The following is a 20989-nucleotide window of genomic DNA, read 5'->3' on the forward strand; positions in this document are numbered from 1 at the left end:
TCACGCGAAATTAGCGTTTCATTATACAAACAAATTTTCAAGAGTCTGCCAATTTATTGATACGAGACGTATAAACAAAACTATAGTTTGTACAACATTCTCTGAATATTTTGACTAAGATTCGAACATCTGTTCTTAGAAATATTTCGCGCGGTGTTGGTAAATATTCGCATTTGTTAAAAACTACAAGTATTCGCAAATTATACCTTGGGTATTTTAGCGTTAGCATAGAGCGGAGAAGTTGAAGTGTTCGCACCGTTTTCTGGAAACATTCAGCTCGAAGAATTTGTTGGTTAGATTTGCGTTCTATTAAGATTGTGAACAGGAAATACAGAATTTACTTGAACACAGATTTAACAGGCGTTCGTAAATGAGTTTGGAAAAGTGAATGGTGATATGACCACGTGTTAATATTTATGATTAATATTTACTAATTGCAAGATAACGCATAACAAAGAAAATCTTCACTCACCATTGTCGGATATAATTTAATGGAGAATGTTCAGCTAACTGAAAAGTTATTTTGACTTTTTCATCTCTGGATAAAGTCTTGTTATTATTATAAAGCAATATGCATATGAATATGCAGATGAGCATCGTTATATTTAATTCGTAGCATCATATAGAGGGTGATCGACTACAAGTGGGAGAAAATTTAAAAGGTGGTACTCCATGACAATATAAGACGAAAATGAAGAGTAAAAAATTGTGATTTCGGCTTCATTTTTTAATTATTCACAATTAAAAATCCGCCTAAAATGCGGCAACCCGGCCAACAGAGATGCTCGACAGTTATGCATCAAGTGACAGATACTCCGCGTGCCTCGCAAGAAGTCACCTGGCAAGAATTCGGGGTGTAAACCGACCGATTGGATCATTCCACACGCATTTTCAGTTCTAGCCGAATTATTGGCTAAAGTGTGTGACGTCAAAGCCTAAACATTGGACACGAGCGAGGACCCCCGTTGATACGTGACTCTGTCGCGCACCTTTATGACATAAGCAACGTACACCTCTGTTGGTCGGGTTGCCGCATTTTAGGCGGATTTTTAATTGATAATAACTAAAAAATGAAGCTGAAATAGCAAGTTTTTTATTCTTCGTTTTCGTCTTATTTTGTCTTGGAGAACCACCCCTTAAATTTTCTCCCACCTGTAATAGAACACCCTGCATATTTAATTCAGAATTTTAAGTAATGAACTATTTTTAATTTGAAGAAGAAATTGATTCATTGTCTACTATAATGCATTGGGGCATTTATGATGTTTTATTACATATATTTTATGATTGACACTTCATACAATTTTTCTCTTCAACAAGGATTTCCAGACGTTATTTTGCTAGACTTTACATTTGTCGTTCGAGTGATTTATCGATTAGTTTCGATGAAATGAGGATTAAACGTTCAATTTTTTGTCACAATAGGGCTTGTAAGAATTTACATGCTACTGTTATCATTATTGTACGTACAGACTATTCGGGTCAAGTATCACTTCAAGCGAAAGTACACATTTGCTGGAAAGTTTCCGAGTACTTAAAAAATGTTATGAGGTTAAGATAAATTGTATCAGCTACATGAATTGACATATTTGATGAACATCGTTTTACGGTATTATTTTAATTATTTGCCATTACAAAGTCATAGTTTGACTTTCTCTGTTACTTTGAAAATTTTGTTAACATATTTATTTGTACGAAAGAAATATGTTTCTAAATATTTTGTAAAATGTGCAGAACTTCATATTTAAAAAACTGTACTTTGCTCACGCAAAAAGATTTTAAAACAGAGAAAAAGTATCACAAGAAAGATATAAGCGATGCGTATACTGCCTCCACGAAACGCTGTACACAGTATTAAACTGTATTTTTGAAGAATGAGAAGGGAAGATTCCAGGCGGAAACTTACTGGCGGTTGTGTATGTACACAAGTATAGTATTGGTCACCTATGGGAGTTATTGATGCTTTCGTGCAATCTTTCGACTGTTTCATCTTCGCTTGATAGAGTTTTCTTAAATTGTTTTCTTATTCTTAGAAGCATAATATTCTTACTAATTAAAAATTGATTTACTCCTTCAATAATTTTAAAAAGTTGGAAATATTGACATTCCGAAATTTCTCTGATCTTAATACATTTTTAAATTTCATCTATTTTTTCTTGTCATAAATACTTTATATAATTTTAACATTGCATTACGTAGTTCACGCTATTAAATTCACATATTTTTCTAAATTTTGTAGATGTGCATCAAATAAATAACGAAACCAATCAGAATACTGGATTTTTTACCAGTATATTTATAATCCGCTTGAATTCAGAATTTGCATTTTTGTTTCGTGCATTACAGACAAGCGGAATATTGATGACTGTTAATGGAGACTGTGATCCAATATTACTGACCCAACGATTCTCAATAATGTAAGAATTGATTAATTGACGACATTCGCGGAATATTTTGTTCTAAATTTCGCCAGTAGAATATGCTTCCGCGGTTCGTCATATAAAAAGGAACAGCTCGCGCGTGTATACTACTTCCAGAAAAGAAGTATTAAGACTGATACTGAAGAGTTTCCCATAATAAAAACTCGCCGGGGGTTCGTAAAAGCGAACTTCTTTCATTTGATGAATTTTCAGTAGACCCGCAAATTACACCGCAAGTTTTTCAGTACGTCGTTCCTGTCACTTCTCCTTTTTACGAGCGACAATAGGAGTTCTTCGGGCCGCGGCTGTTCATTTCAAGAAGTTAAAAAATTAAAAGCTAGTGACGCGCACGAGTTCCCCGTGTACCGAACGCGGCGGCATGGCAGCTACAAAATGCTCTCGAACTAATTTCGGACAGCTGTACAACCAGGCCGAAATGAAATCCCATTTCATTTAATTCTATGGAAATAATTTCACGCCAGCTACCGGCGATACTTTACCATTATATCTCTGACTGTTCTAAAATTAATTACTTACATTTCGGAATCTTGATAACCGAAGCACCGTATAATTTTTGACCATACGCGGATTCCATTTATGAACGGATCCCGGTCTCGTTATCTTATGGTCGTACAAAAGTTTCGCTCATTTTTTTTTCCCCCACCCACCGGGGCTATTTTTTATTTCTTTCGCAGGCTCCCAAAGCACGAAGATACTCGGTTTTACGACCGTATTTTATTCGAACAAAAACGATCGCTTCACTCCATTTATCTCGTTACTGGTGGGAGCGTATAATTAATGTTGCAGTGATACATTGGGATTTGTGGTATGACTAGACTGCGTATCTTCATGCTGAATAAAAATTGTCTGCGTCTATTGTAAGGAACGGGGAGCAGAACAGAAACTTCTTCTTAAGTTATTCACTGTTTACTCTATATATGTCCTAAATGCCTACTCGATAAATGGGGGGCTAAGAAGCTCGAGAGACTTCGGTCACCGAGGCGTGTAAGGTCGGGTGGATCAAAGAATAGTATCTCCTGACCGATATATGTTCGTAGCTGGACCCGTGTTTTGGACATATATCGAGTAAGCCCAGTATTTTTGCTTATTATACATTGTAAAAATTTCATCGTTATGATCGTGACGCCGACGCCGATATTTCACTAAAACAGATTTATTTCAATATAAGACGATGGCTCGGGACCGTCTTTCGCCTTATTTCGGATGAGAGTACTAATGCGGCTTGACTTTGTTGAGAATTCTATCTCATGTCTCGGGCATAGCATACGGAGGGTTAAAGAGTGTTATTAATATTAATCAGAGTTAAAGCATGAAAAGCCAGACATCTTCAATGACAGGTTTACCAAAATCTGACGATACTATCTACGAATACGTACCGGTTGATTCGAGGAGAATTGTACGGCGCGAAGTGGAAACGACTGCTGTTCTATAAAATCAGACCACTCCAGCAGCCCCGGCACATCGGTCCGTGCAAAATGTTCCACCTTATCATCCCGATATTGCGTATCACAGATTTACGTTTCCTTTCATAACGTATGCCTTTAATATTGTTTACGTTTTATGGCGCCACGATGCACTTTCAATTGCAGACAATAACAAAGGCAAACTTTCATCCATGCCTCGTATTTTCTCCGGTGGAAGGAGAGCGAGAGAAGAGTTTCGAGAAACAAACGGGAACAAAGAAAACGATCAGCGGAACGATTTTCGCCGTGATTGCGAATTTAAGAAACGATTTTAAGAACGTGGGACAGCACCGACAAACTCCTGCACGTTTTCAACCGTACAGGACCATTTTATAATCCTTCCGCGCGCTATACTTTGAAGAATACTTCAAAATTTTGTTGCTATGTCAGATTATTCGGTACGATACACTTTCAATGATTGATATGAACTTTTCGGAATTCGAGGAGAGCCATGAAAAATATCAAACCATTTAAGACTCCGGCAAATTGTGGTGATGTAATATAACGTTGGCGGTACAAAAAGAAATCAGCAATAGCACGCAGTCCCCGAAGAGTTCAAATTACAGCGAACAAATTACTCGAATTTGCGGCCTTCTGTACCCTACCCTAAGGATTTATTTAAATAAATTTGAAATCATTATTTTAACCTGCTTCGGGACTCATTGGAACTGTCGGAAAGCTTCGAAGCGTGGTAGCTTTAATTTAAAAAACGGACGGCACGTCGATATTTCGTTACAGTTTTCTTTCGATATAAGACGATGGCTCGGGGTCGGCTTTCGTCGTATTTCGGATGAAGAAGAGGGGATAGCGATTTTCTTGTTTGGAGTAAATTGTACATATTGATGTGCGCTCGAGTTTATCCCCACCGTGACGGATGACGAATGACCCCGGCATGGCATACGCAGGATTAGGCCTATAATATTTCGTATTATACTGCAAATATTGTGAAATGATCAAACACATAGATCCTTCGATACGTTTGAATTTTTGAGAAAGAACGAAGCGTTCAAACAAATCTTAAACATCCAAAATACAATTAATTACATTAACTAATTCATGGCTGATCCGTTAACAAAACTAAAAGGTATTGGAAGTGTGTAGAAACGAGTAACTTTTTTTCATATGAAAGGGTTTTGTAAAGCTTTTTCATTGAACAAGAAGGAGCATAATGTCTCGTTCGGGGGGGATCAAGTAGCTACGTCACGGTTCGAAATCGGCCATTTTTAATCAGAATGGATCACTTAATCTTAGACTGCGTCAAGTGCATCACGCGCCGTAATCAATTTAAATTAACTCATCAAACAATTCATAACATTCTGAACTTCTCGAATAAAATCAAGATACACAAATTACTGTAATGTTAATAGCGTTTAAATCGCGATATAACTACTCGCAGTACAATCGTCAAATTGTCGTTAACAACTAAACTGCAGATTTTATGAATTCACAAAAAATCAGTACAAAATACAGAACAGTAAAAATATCTAAATTTCACACGATACCACAAAATTTAAAATAAGCAAAAAATTATTTGAATGGGAGTAATTACGGGGAAGATACTATTCCGAGAGAAGTTGGAAAGTCAAAAAAGAATCCTACAGTGTATTAAAGCAATTAACCGAATTATTCGTTTCGCTTTGCATATTAAATGTTATACTTGAGGGCACAGGTACAATAAGGGCGTGAGAATATTCCGAGCCCTTTTTTGCCGACGTCGGCAGTGCGTTCCACGTTTAAAGAAGTAAAAGCTAGACTGTGTGTGTGGTTGTATTCTTTTGTTAAATTAAAAATTTTAGGAGGGTTCACTGACGTTTAAATAACACTGCGTTGGATTCTTTGAACATTTTCTCGTAACAAGCATTCCTCCACTCACGTTTTTCTGGCACATAATGCTCGAATTTTGTACGTTTAACTGTTTGTTTAACGCTGCTAAATACACTGAACAAATACACAGATATTCACAAGTTATTGGGCATTGATTTCAAAGATTATAAACTGTGGTATTCATATTACGTTTCATATTACTCTTGGCTACTGTATCTAGACAGCATTAACAGCGATAATCCTCTCACAGATTATAAGCGACTTTTAGCCTCCATTTACCGTCACTGTTAATTTTATTGATGAAAGCAATTTGTTGAAGTACACTCTACCTTAGCGAACGGAGCGAAACGTATCAGAAAATCGTGAAACCCATCGCGAAATTCAACGCCGGCGTCCGAGCCCCGATCGGATGACAGTAGCCAGCCAAGAAACAGGGAAACGGTCCGGGGAATTTTTTCGCCGAACGGGAAAGCCTGTTCCGGGGATGATATTTGTTCGAAGAAAACTGGGCAGCCGGGCACACCGCCTGAGTAAATAACGCGAAAGTAAAGCTTCCTTACGTCACGATTAATAAAATTTCTTATTACAGAAGAGGAAGCGTACGGTTACGTTCGGGATACTAATTCAACGCTGACGCGAACATTCCGTTGAAGTTAAGAATTTTACGATATTTAATATAGGCAATAAGCTGCCCCGGAAAGTTCGATAATAAGCTGTTCCTGAAAAGTTCTGATGCCTGAAATATATCCTGAAATCTTGACGGATGGGAGCGAATTATGGGCAATGTTTCAAGCCTTCAGGTATCTAAATTAAAGACGAACTGCATCGCAGCCGTTAAATATTTACTGGTCCCATTTCCGGAAGCTGTGCATGCCTTTCGTGCCGTTTAATAGTAATTAAACATGTAAAGGTTTTTAATCAAATGAATTTCGTAGGATTTATTAAATATGTGCGAAACTCAATCGATTTTGTAGATCTATTGGTCATTATTTCCTAGTTTCTGTTGCAAAGTATATCCAAATAATATTCGAATAAAGTCTTCGGGTCCGTGCTGTGACGTATACAGAGGGTTACTATTTTCTTGTGAACGCGTCGACCGCGCTGAACGTAGAAAAGGACAGCGCGACATGTTTACACTTTACACTGCTCGGCGACCAGTGGAGGGGATAAGCGAACTGACCAAGGTCGTGTAGCTCCGTTCGGCTTAGATCAAGACTTTACTGTACTTGTAATAAAACAGAGCTAAGTCACAGACTGCAGACATTAATGTGTTAATCGCGCAATTTTATTCTGTATTTCAATTTAGATTCTGAAATTTACAATTCTGTTACACAACGATAAGTATTAAAATAGAAACAGCAGAAGCAAGCCATTAAAGTATAAATCAACGGTGTAACATTAAAATTCAGAATTGTTTTTCTCATAAATACACGAAAGAGAGGTAAAGGTAATCTTTCTGTTAGAATGATTCTGTATTCAAAATGTAAAATCCCGTAGCTAAGCTTTTGCAGGTTAAATTTTGGTATTCTAAACATTTTATGCTTCTGCGCCGAATACGTTGTGAATAACTTAAGAAAGGGTCCAATCGGCCGGGAATATTAGAAAAGAAGGGGGTTTGTTTTAATGCCTCGGCGTTCTGACATTTCACAGTATCGGTATCCGATAGAAATACAAAATCGATAAAGTAGTCGGCCAAGGTGCACGAACGCTTCTGGTATTTGAAATTTACCGTAGAAACTTCATTCTTTCACATTCGATCTCGCACTAACACTGGCCTTGAATTTAAACAATTTCGATGCAGAGAGGAAACAATCCTTGGAATTATGCAAAAATCTCGAACATTGACGTGGAGGATCGCGTAAGCATGCAGATTCTGTTATCGAACTACAATATTTCTTAACGAAGATGCAGGCGAAAGATTTTCTATCTAAACATTGAGGAGCTCTAATTCACCCGTGCTCTAACGGGTTAAATCTCCGGACTTCTTGATTTACGGATTCAATGGGTTTGGCAGATGAGCAGTTCAGTTACCGTTGGACGTCGCACACAAAATAGATAAAAACGGATTAACCCGCGAGGGACGGTTCAGGTGATCGGCACGCATTCGACAACTTCGCTAGCTTTCATTAAAGTCCGCGTGTAACGTTCGAGCAACGTCGCCGACGACAAGAAATGAGAAAAGCGCCAACGGATTGTTTGAGCCGGTTGAAACCGCGGGCGCACGATAAGAAAAAGAAAGGTCTGCCGTCGCCGCACACCGGAGAGAGCGGATCGAGAATTATTACGACCTTAAATTACAATGCGAGATCTCCTCGTCGGGCGGCGACTCGATACAGAAATTTCATTCTTCCCAGCTCGGTGGCGAGTGGACGTTTATTCCCCGCCTTTATTTCCACGTAATGCCGGCCCGCCATCAATTTACTTTGCTCTCGGCCACTCGGCAGACTGCTTGTCCCACGGCGATTGTCACTTCTACTTATAATACTTTCCGATCCTATTACCGTTGTTATGAGACAAATAGGTCAAGATTGTCTCTTTTAAGATCCCCACGGCTTGACTTCCGGGCTTATCTTTTCCCTTGGATTCCTCCATCCGTCCCCGCCTCCTGTACTCTCACAGTTTCTGCACCCGTTTCACCCACCGAGTTCGGCATTGTTCGAATAAAATTTTATCTGAACAAGAGTGAGGAATAAATTCTACGTAAAATTCGATCATTTATCATTCGAGTTTATGCGCCATTTCCATTATTCCTGATCCATTTGGGAAAACCTTTAATCGTTATTTTTATCAGTCGCCATTTCTTATTCGCGGTTGCATCTAAGCTACTCTGGTAAATGTAATTAAGGTAATGTCAAAGATGTCAAAAAATGTCAAGAAGATCACCGGGGTTATTAAATTCAGGGTAATTTATTTTACCACATTTTTATAAACTTTCTTTAAAAAATAACAAGAATAATTAATCGATAACCAGGGTCTTCAGACAGTTAATAAAACAGTGATAAACAATACTTTTATACAGAATATTTATTCGATCGAACCCATCGAAATGTATGAAAAACGGGGAAATCGTATTGAAATTAATAATATTTAAATTGAGGTAATTGTTGACACTATTCACCGTTTTGTCCAGTAGTGTACTTGGATCGTACAAATCGTTCTTCCATTAGAAAATGTTGAATAACGAGTAAAATTCAATTTATTCGTTACTCGTGACCATCGATGAAACGAATCTGCGTCATTCGCGACTAGCAAACGATTAAACTTATTCGCTATTATTCTACTCGGTTTCGTCGGACGACCGCTGCCCGGAGGTTCGAGTAAAAAGTGTCGCCTCTTATTTCATTACTGCGTCTTAGTTCGGCTCTTTTGAGTTTCGTTCCGCGCCGCTTGATATTCCCCTTCCTCTTTCGCGGCGCCGCGAGCGACGTCGCGCGGAAAAGGTATTTAAAAGTCTCGAGGAAACTGCGCCCGAGCTAATTATTTCGATTTAATTCCTTTGCGATATCGCCTCTCGCGAAGCGAGGGTGGGGGGACGCTTCTAATTGAAGCCGGTGCTTTGTCTCGCGGCCGGGCCGATTTCGCGTGGATGAAATCCATCGATATCATCTTCTATACAGCATTAGCTCCTATCCGTCGTCGTCGGCTCGAGGATCGTGGTTCTTTCTGGTAATTGCCGTGGGGAACGATAGTCGGCGGACTTTGACATGCACGCTGTTTGTCCAAGAGGCTGTCTGTCGACGCTGAAAGGAAACTGTTACGGTCGAAGTGGCACTACCTTGTTTATCGAGTTCTGTTATGCTAATGCTAATTACATCATGGGAATGACAAAGAATTATGTGTTTATTCAGATTTTTGGAGTGATTTTTATAGATTCCGTGCGCCGTGTCAGAGTCGTTCGTGACCCGTCACGGCAGCGGCAGCGTCGCCAGACCGGGGAGGGGAATACAGTGCCCCTCTCTTTGGCATTACCGGATTAGTCACGTAACAGTATGACACATGCAGGACAGAAACGAAATGCGTCACGTGACCGGCCCGAGGCGGAAGCGTGAGGGAGAGCGCGGTAGAAGGGGAAATCAGAGTGGGGGAACAAGTCTTGATCTGGCGACAGTGGACCGGGGCCGCAGCGGAAGAGTGGGTCGCCGCTGGGGAACTGGGGACGCAGAAGGGCTAAGGTAGAGTGGAAGTCTTATTCTGGCGACACGGGGCACAGTGGGCAATTTGGACAAAATCGGATTCAAAATCAAGGAACTTTCGATAGGAATGAAAGCTGCAACTTTGTAGAATATGGGAAAAATAGAGAGTTTGTGGTACGAACGTTTTTTAAACTCGAGAAAATTCGTTAAACGCGCACAAATTCAAGAAAATTTTAGTTTTCCCAATACCACGCGCGGAAAAAATTTTTTTTTTAACATGCTATACATCATTTCCCATAGATTTTTTCACGCTGATTTCAAATCTGGTCTCAAAATTTGTCTACGACCTCAGGATTTTGCAAAAAATAGATTTTTGTGACAAAAACCAATGAAGTCATTTTTTCGTTGAAATGATTGGATGGTAATAATCTCCCTATTTTTCCCATATTCTACAAAGTTGCAGCTTTCATTTAAAAACAATTTCATCGCTGTGCCTCATTCCTATCGAAAGTTCCTTGATTTTGAATCCGATTTTGTCCAAATTGCCCACTGTGCGGGGTATCGGTGAAGATAAGCTCGAGCGACCGTATCAATATGTATTAGTGAAATATCGGTGTGGGTCAGAAATGACTCCGGCATAGGCCTAGAACTCGCACGAGTCCGAGGGTTAATGCATTTGAATGTAGGTGTTATGTAACTGCATAAAAGTGTAGTTATAGTTAAAATTTTATGAAATCTAAATAATGCCAATGTAGTTCTTTTTCTAAGACGATACCAGTTGAGTTTAGTGCTATATTTCGTATAAATAGGGCATGCATTATAGCTACAGATTTAATAAGAAGATCTGCTGACGTTCTTTTCTAAATTAATTTCTAAAAAGGCGTAAATATCTAAATAATATCCAAGAGCGAATCTTTCGCAAACGATGATCAATATTGTCGCGAGGCAAAGAAAATAATAAGAAGAAATAAAGTAATTTGAAAATCCGAGGCACAAACAAGCTTTAAGGATCTGTAACGGGATGTCTACTTTCCTTAGAAATTGTTTTAGCTTTTGAACGGTAAATGTTTTCTCATTAATAATCCTGTAGTATAAATGTGCTATGCAAACATGATAAACTATGCACCGACATCTTTTATAATTAACTTGGGTAGTTACAGCTAGACGGCGGTAAATAAATTAACTCCCAACTCGTAATTTCTCAAAGTCATTTACAAGAGATGGCCGTTATTTTGCTCTTAAAATGTATTAAAGAATTTGAGATTACAGGCTTGCGACACGTCGAGGCAGTTTGAAGAAGTTTTCTTTCTGAAATTTTATAAATTTTGATGGCAGATAATTTCCCTGTGAATCGGTCGTTCTTGTACTTTCAATGCAACGAAAACTTCTCTGCTCTATACATTTCGGTATTCCATTAAAACGTGCACCAAGCAATAACAATATTTAACTCGTTTATGGTGTGGACAAGTATAAGGAGAATTTACAGTCTTATTTAAGCGTTTTAAATAAATGTAAATATTTATATTTTATATTTAATATAAAAAATACATATATATAAAAAAATATATATATATATATATATTTAAATTTTTATATTTTATATGATAAATGTTTCGTAAAAATGACAATTGGAACACTCGAATTTTGTGATATCGCATGATCAATTAAATGTTTCAATTAATAAATTCAATACCAAATGAAACTGTTGCATTTGACACATTCTGCTTCCTCATAGGATCAAGCATTTTTGTTGAATAAAAAGAGTTTAATTATATTCATATTTTCAATTGGCGTTGTCATTTTCCATGATAGATAACTTATCTAGGGTTAAACAAAGGTTTCGATGAACCCTAAAAAATTGGATTTCTGGCAATCCAATACGGTGGTTTAGTTTGTTGATACGCATTTAACGATCGAGCAACACGTTGTCATGAAACATTGCTTTAAACTCGGCTTATCCGGAACCAAAACCCTCGAAGTGGTACAAAAGACGCATCGAAGTGAAGTATTAAACAGGTCAAACGTTAATAATCGCAGTTCCGTCACAGAATGAACTCTGACGAAGATGACAAGAGAGGCGGACGCCCCAACATAACTGCGAAATAGATATATAGCTATTGTTACTAAATACTAACAGCGATATACTAAATAGAGGCCCTGGTTACGGCGTTTGCTAAACTGTTCTGCAATGAAAATATTTATCGCTAATCATACTAACCAAGCAGGAGCATGATCATTTAAATAATGATCGCAAATGATATTATTGAATCGTGCTGATGATGACTTGTTATTATAGTTTACTAAAATTGCGACAGCATAGCTCATAAATAATGTATTAATCAATAGCCGTTGATCCAGAGTTGCTTAACGTTCTTCTAGGATTTAGATTTGAGATGTTACATTTATATTTCAATATCAATATTTTTTTATTATTTTTTTTTATTTTACACGTGACACAGCCGACGCAGAAATACGTTTCATTTAGACTTTAAAATGAAAAATGATATAACATAATAAAAAATGATTTAAAGACGTCCGAGTTAATTAGTGAGTTTTACAAAACCATAAAAAATTTTAAAATATTGTCATAGCTTTTATTATTTACGGTACGTACCCTTCGGTCGGTGGCGTAATAAAATTGCATAATTTTATTCCATCAGTGATATTTCTCCAACAAAATGAAATTATCTCTGTAACTGTCCGCGACAAGTAACTTTATTTCTCACTTGTCAGCCATACTGCTGACCTATGCGAACGAATTATACGATTATTCAATAGCCTTTTAAAATTTGAAAATTGCCACACATTTCTAAATAACATTCCTTATGTTCATAATATTTAAAATCACAAATCACTTCAAACCATTCCAAGTGATACAATGTAATCATTTCTTTTAGCATTATTTTTCAATCTCGAGGTCCTGAAGTTATCACATGTATCGAGGCATTACAGCACAATTGCGCGTGTCAGCCAGTGTATGTTTGCCAATGGCTTTCCGCTACCATCGTACAATCGTGCAACCGGTGCACCAAAATGAGCGTTCATTTACAATCCGACAACGAACGAAATGTTTCCATCTCAATGGGTAAACAAAAAAAAAATGAGAAACATTGACGCAAATAGTTCCATGCAGCGTCCCATTGATATTAACCAAATTGATATTTCCTTTGACGTGCAGGACGCGCGTCCCATTATTTGCGATGTACTCTCTAACCTTTGATCTGCTCGTTTCCGTTAACAAGAAGCTCATTGTTGGACGAAAAACCATATCTGCCGTTGCTGCTATTAAATCGCGGAGACAACTTGTGAAAATGCGAGAACGTTTCATTACGCGCAGATCAAGTATGCCTGTCCGTCGGGCTGCAGACAGGAAAAATTTTTCAAGTGAAGTGACTTCGTGTATCTCCCGCATCGGCGATTGTTACACTACGGTTCGCGGAAAATCGTCGATGAACGCTCTTCTTTTTTTTTCGCGGACCTGTTATACTACTACTGCGTATTATCGGGATTTCGACGGACAGGGACTCCGAGCGATACATACTACCAACCGTTTTCGACTGGCTCGTATTAGATTATTGTTGATGCACGTCGCTTGCGAAACGACGCAATTGATCAATGAATTCGATACAATTAGTTCTTTGCTCCGCGACAGCGGCCGAGAACTTCATTTCGCGAGAAAAAAAAAAAACGATTAAATTCACTCACACGTAGTGAATATATAATAGTATAATACTATATAATGGGGAATTATAATATGAGTCGGTGGTACAGTAGTATCTCCGTAACTGTCGCAACGTCGGGTCCGCCGAGCGACAGTTCCGGTAGAGATGCTACGTTCTTTGCAGTATGCCAAGCGTAGAGTAGGATAGCGATTCGACTCGTGCCTGTTCATCCTTTTAAATTCAATTTTTCGTTTTTCGTCGTTGAAACTTTTACCGTCGTTTTCCTCTTGTTTTTTAGAATAAAATGACACCAAACACGGCACAGTTACGAAAGGGTACTCTTCGATTTTGGTGGCCTCGAAATTATGTCAGGGTCATAATTCTGGACAACTTTCTTCTATATATATATATATTAATACACTAAATTTTTTTATGAAAGTACGTGAACAAATGTGTAAATAAATGTATATTCTATATGGCAATGGGATTAAAATGTCAAAAGTTAAATGCAAAGTTGTAGGCATTGTTTAATTCAAAAGCTTACCCATTAAACATTAAAATTAATGCAAAATGACCAGTATCAAAAGTGGAAAAACAGAGGCGTAGATATTTTTAATTTTAAGCGCCATCCATTAATCTATACAAAGTTCTGCGCGACACACGTTGCGGTTACAAAGACGTGACAATATATAAAATCGAGAGGAACGTGAAATTTTATCCGTGCAGATTATAATGAAGAACGGTTAGACGTAATGGAGCACTATTTAATTTGTATGAAAGGGAAGGCGTTTGATATTACAGACATTGTACGGACGCGTCTCGTTTATTATTTCGTATTAAATTACCTTTGCGCGTCGTGCCTCGAGAACGAAACATGAAGTTCGATGTATAGCTGAAGCAAGTATGTTACGGAACATCCGTTGTGACGAGATGAAGTTTTCCTACGGACATGTACTAAGGGCTGGATGCGAAGGGTGAACGATGAAACTGGTGCTTGAATGAAAAACTTTGTATGCTTTTCTGGACAGCGCTGAACTTAAATCAATCTTTACATTCGCGGCAATAGAATGTCGATCTGTCAATTATGTTATAAAATACAGATCTTAATTTTATAACTAGACCGCGGCTATTATGCATTCATGATAAAAACGAGGCATTTCTGGCTTGTGCAAATTTATAAAACACAAAACTATTACTAATAACTGTTAATAGGTGACGTACATTTCTTAATGTTTTACAAATTTACACAGCCATAAATGCAACATCTTCAATCTAGTTGTAAAATTAAGATCAGTATTTTGTAATATAATCGACAGATCAAAATACTGTTACTGTGATTGTAAAAATTGATTTACGTCGAACGTTAACAAACACAAAGAAATGTATGTATTAATTATCATTAATAATATTTCCGTCTTTCACAAGTTTCCACAAGCCATGAATGCAAAGATCCGCAGTTTAGCAATTAGACAAGATTTCGTTTCACCGTGCTTAATCGATAAGACTTGCTCCATAATTGTTAAATAAATTTTTTTTAGTCAAAACTATCATTCCACATGAGAATTTTGAAGCTTCCATAGTTCTCTAACAATATTTTAGGTTCCCATCATCTCTCATAAATGTCCTCAAAATTCTGGACGGCAGCGCATTTATAGGACTTATCCTAAGTCATCTGAACGCACCTAAAATGCAGTTGATGCGACGTTAATACACTGCCATCCAAAAATATTTGGTCACTCGTTCGACGACTAACGAGCCCGGATTTTGTTCCTAAAAAATGCATTCGGTGCTTTCGATTTCATACGGACTCATAAAAAATCGTGAAATCTAAAAAATACTTTTCAGATGCAGAACAAAAGTCGTGATAAAATATTTCTTTTTCTGGATCAACTAATAAATATAATAGTAGATATATACTAAAAAATATACTGTGTAGAAAAATGTATATTTTCAAAGTTTCATTATCACACGATTTCTTTTTTTCGCGATTACGACAGATTTTATAATATTTATACAATATTTTTATGTCAATTGTTCATACTAAAAATATTTGTATAACTAATATATAGAATAAAATTTTAGTATATGCTAAAAATACCACAGAGACTAATCAAACTCAAAAAAATGTAAGAGAATAGGGAGGGATACAATGAATAGGGAAATAATAAAGTAGGATAGGGTTGAAATTTTTTACACGCGTTCGAGAACGCTTTTTTGCTTAATTAAAATTTAAGAAAAAATAGATTTTTGAAAGTTCAAAACTAGAATATATTATTGATTCTAATAATTTGATAATAATTTGAACTCCCACGGTAATTTCAAGGTTTCAGATTAAAGTAGTTTCAAGGATGCCGAGGAACTGTACGAAGTGTTATTTCACGATGTAAACGATAACATCAGACATAAAGAAAGAAAAATAATTCTTACCGGAATACACTTTTCATTAATTTCCTTATGTGTCATATAGTTTTGTCGCGGGGTGTACGTTTATTCTAAGTGCCCCCGATAATTCCAGCTGTCACCGTACGTTCTCCATCGAAATCGTGCCACATTGTGGAAACCACACGGTATTGTGTGGGCGGGGCACGGTCACCATGACTTCGACATTTTCCATTGTGGTTCCCTCCTTCCAACGGATTTGCCGGGGAAAAAAACTTATACATATTTTAAGCCGAGACGACCGATGTGAACAACAGAGTCGCGATCACAAAAATTATTCAGTGCATTCCAGAGTGGAAGGTAAGGCTAATGTATCCGCACGAATAAATGCGCACCGCGCGCGGCTAAAGGGTTGGGGTGGGGGGGGGGGGGGTGGGGTGTTGCAGCGTCATCGTTTCTGCATGAAAAATATTTGAAACGTCTGCCGGCCTTTGTATTAAATCCAAAAAAAAAAAAAGAAAACGAACAAACAAACGAAGGACGGAAAATAAAAAAATAGTAGTAGGCACTAGATCGCGACAAGTATCCGAATAATTTGGCAGTGGCACGAACAACGAAATAGAATACGGTCGCTCGAATGTTATTCTAACGGTGAACAACGACAGCGAAGTATCGATCTACAAGTATTATATTTCCCCCGGTCTATTTTGCGTATCGTGTGTAACGGAGCTCTCCGGTTACAAAGAAATTGAAAACACAGCCTTCGACGGGAAACACCCCGCGCGCGCCCTGTCATTTTAATTAAATTAATAGGACTCGGAAAACAGAACGAATCATTGAACTACCATTTACCGACACAGCGCCGCGTGGCTCTACGTTCGTTAACTGGTAATTACTGGATCCTACCGGGCCTCGGGTTGTCCAGCATTTTATATTATTAAACTGTAGAAATTTCCGCAATGTTTGACAAATTTCTGAATTTCGAAACATTTTCAGTACACAAAGAAACGAAAATTTATTAACGGATTATTTATTTTGGTGACATTCGGTACACACAGTATTTTGATATAAATTTTTTTTACATTCTTACTGTTTCACGTTCAAAAAATAGAAATAAATCGAAAAAAATGTAGAAGGTGTCATTATTGTGAATAATTCAGCGATTTAAATAGAGCATATACGTGGAGACTTTGAAATAAATAGGTAGTTCATTTAATGACCCTGGATATTCATTACAGCCTCAATTATTAAAAAAATAATTATAACACGCGTTTCACCCCGGGGAAAGAAGTACACAGAAGAAACAGAAACGTTGCAACTGTAATTGCTTTTCCCTTTTCGAAGTACACAGTGAAAAGACGACTGAAGGTCCCGCATCGTCGATATTGCATCGAACAACGTTCACCTGCAGCTTCATTTTTATTTTCAATCCCGGTTTCATTAACTCAGTCCAATGTGGCCTATGACAAAGCTCTAAAGTATCTCCAAAGACTAGAAAACTACGTCGAGTGGCAGTTTTGCAAGAAGAAACTTTCAACTTTAAATGGCCTATCCACGAGTACTTAAAATGTGTTGCATTTCATGTATCTCGTAACGAAAGTGGCGCACTTGAAGCCAAACGAGAGTAGCCATTAATGAAGTCTTAATGAAGAGAATTTGACATCACTGACTTTTTAAATACTGCGGAATTTTCGCTGGATATTCAGTGATAACTACACTGCGGAATTTATACATTTACGACGGGTGTACATGATATAAAATACAAAACAGGTGAAAAATTTGTAAACACTCTTACAATATTATCAAATGATCAAAATTATTATGATTAGAAATCTACTTAACTCCCACCTTTGCAATTAGTGCGGAACATTTTTACTTTGCATAAAGATCTGCAGTCTGCAGTTATAAGAACAATAATATCGAAGAATTTCTATCGATGTTAAGAAGATATAGATGAATTTTTTTTTGCACTAATAAATTGGACGTGCCTTTGATTGGTGGTGGATTGCGAATTTTATGCGACATCCATTGTATTTTAAAATCGCTCAACTGTAAACACGCATAACTTTTGAACCAGTGAATTCCTCGTATCATTGAATTAGATTTTCAGCATTTTCTCGCCAAAATCGACAGGTTTACATTAGAAAAAAGTTAAAAATGTCTGGGTTGCTAAGGTGAAGTTTAACTGAAATATCTACTTGCAGACAGTATTGATTTATAGAATTTTTATAATGAAGTCATATTTAGCAGCGATTGAGATAAATTCAGCGTATCAGGAACACATTCAGCTGTCAGTTTCCATGGTTCCAATTTTGGTTCCAATTTCTTAAAATTAGGAATATCATTTCACTGCGCTTATTGCCATACCGATAATAGACGTTTATGGTACGATAAAATGTCCGTAAATAGCAGAGTCCGCATAATCGGTTTTTCAACTGTCTGGTTGGCAACAGATCGTCGTTATCCCAAAAATGACAAAGCCCTTTCCCTTTCCCCCCGCGCACTTGCACAGCCATCGGTGGTATCAAGTGCCTCCTGTTTAGTAAATGAATGTCATGTCGCGAAATTGCTGCGAGCAAGATATGCAAATCGGAGGAGTTTTTCACGTGCATGGGTATCTGTTTCAGGCGGTGCTTTCCCACCCGAATTCGCTGGCCCTATCACGAATCTAACGGTGCCGCTCGGAAGGGACGCAACTTTTACGTGTCTGGTCAAACATTTGGGGGGTTACAGGGTAAGTTTCCCCTATGAAAATTCATCGACCGCTGACGTACCAAATTCTTCCCGGGAAGGATACAGGATGCATGGACGTTTCTCTCTGGCAACGCTCTTGCTCGTTCGACAGTTTTTTCTCGTTTCTATACTGTAGAAGTACACTGCGACAGAGCTCTGTCAACATGGACGGTTCGGTCAAAATTCATGCGTGATTGTGCAACAGAATAGCGATTATTATTTTATATTTATAATAGAACATTTTTTTGTTAGAATCCTTTATATTTATTTCATGGTTAAAGACTCATTCTACCCATTTTTGCTTTACACTTTAAATCCACATATTACGTTTCATTTGTATCGTCACATTTTAACAAAATACATCCGACAACACCGACAGAAGGAGATTAATTGTTTTATAGTATATAGAAATAGTAAAGAGGCGAATTTTCGCCCTGTGGAAAGTATGAGAGTTAACTGCGAACCAACTTGGGTTTTTTTTGAGAAATTAAAACAATTAGTGCACTACATATTGTGGAAAAGAAATTTTGAAAAAACTTCTATTGGTCGGTATTGCGGAGAAAATACTAAACGTTGCTTTTAGACTTATTTTACGTGGCCCAATAAGTTTTTAATGTATGTATAATATAATTGTGTGTATACTATATAGTATAATTATTAGTATATGTAATATAATTTCTAGTATTATTATTTATTTTATAGTTTATTGTTTAGTATTATTTAGTATTTTTAGTATCTCTTTGTTGAACTTTAAAGTTTTGCTTCTTCTTTCATTTTCAATTGCAGTACTAGAACACGCCTCTATTGTGTCGCGCTTCCTAAAAAATGAATGGGTACCGAATTTATAAAAAAGAAAAACGTGCTGGTATATTCATTGGTACATCCAGTGGCTCTTCAGAGTCATATTTTACTTCGCGACGAACGAATTTAAAGGAAACTCGCGATTACAACTTTTGTGTGCGAAAACACCATTATAACGTTATATTCGGTATCGATATTATGCTACATTTTACGGGAAAAAGCCGGTTCGTGTACCATGAAAAGATCGTTACTCGTTGCCTTACGGTTTCTGTCTGATATCACATTATTCCCTAGCAATTGCACGAAACGTCAAGCTGAGCATAACAACGCGGGAAACGTGTTGCGATTCACAATGCGAAAAAATGTGGCAGAGCTATTAGAATTTGTGGCGGTGCACGGTCACGTTTTAAATTAGAGGGAAAACAAAAGTGATCCGAGAGAAGGGGATTGACAGAAGCGAGGAACATTTACTTTCGTGACGGGGAGAGCAAGTTCTTAGTCCGCGATAAATAGCTCTTCCATCTTTTGCTGATACGCTCAACTCCGATACGAAATATAGTGTCTTCTTCTCGCGATATTAACACTTTATCGACGGGCAATTATTAATCGTATTTTTGCTGTGATTGATTCGAAATTAATTTCCACTTCATTATCGACGAATTTCGAAGTCGCGCAATTGGATTTATATATCGTGAATACGAAGATTGCAATAATTATCACATACACAAGAATTTTTGAAAAATTATGATAGTAGAATAACAAACCTTTTAAGAATGTTGAAATGTGTGACAACATTTCTTTTTATAAAATATCTGTTTTTGGTATGACATACCTAATTTGTAGAAGTGAATTATAATTGTCCAATTATAAATTCTTCATGATTATTAATGAATTTATCTACATATACATGGATATTAATGAGATATTTGTAACCGATTTGTGTTATTAATACAATTAAACTTTAATACGGTTTTGATACGTGTTTATTTTGAGTAATTAAATATTACCGTAACTCTACAGAACAGTGTTACACACCATACAAAAGTGTATGAATATCAGTTTCAATAGCTGTATTTCATTAATTTGGAAGTGGTCTTTTTCTTTATAAAAAATTAATTTTCAATGATCAACATATTTTACTTGTGCCTTAGAAATGCTAACTTCCATTGCTAGTTATTGAAAAATTGTTGTGTCTCCATTTTCAATTCAGAAGTAACACTGGAGGTGCATTAAAATAGTCCGTATACATAATTTATCTGGAGATTAATCAAAGCAATGTGAAATAGAGAAAGAGAGAGAAATATAAAGTCAGAGAATTTTCAATGTCGACGATAAAGAGGTAGTTTTCATTTTCGGGAAATACGAGTTGCTTTCTCGATACGAGTGGCTTTTCGAACAGCCTACGCCACTAAATTTACTCCACTAAATTCACATACACTCTTCTTGATTTGATTTCCTTCCTCCCGCCGCGTCCTCGTGTTTGGCCAGAAAAATAAAACCGTTCCCCTTGTCGTATTAGATTTCATATCCGCGGCCATGAACACAATTTCCTT

General features: G+C 37.2%; 1 protein-coding gene across 1 annotated transcript in view; it reads left to right on the top strand.

Annotated features, from left to right (window-relative positions):
- The window catches only part of LOC143354739 (lachesin), an 84084-nt gene that overhangs the window by 17893 nt on the left and 45202 nt on the right, over nt 1-20989 (top strand). Inside the window, exon 3 of the mRNA XM_076789018.1 lies at nt 18530-18636. Within this exon, the coding sequence (XP_076645133.1) occupies nt 18530-18636 (107 nt within the window). The remainder of the gene's footprint in view (nt 1-18529; nt 18637-20989) is intronic.

The sequence above is a fragment of the Halictus rubicundus genome, chromosome 1 (genome assembly GCF_050948215.1).
Source record: "Halictus rubicundus isolate RS-2024b chromosome 1, iyHalRubi1_principal, whole genome shotgun sequence".
Lineage (NCBI taxonomy): Eukaryota > Metazoa > Arthropoda > Insecta > Hymenoptera > Halictidae > Halictus > Halictus rubicundus.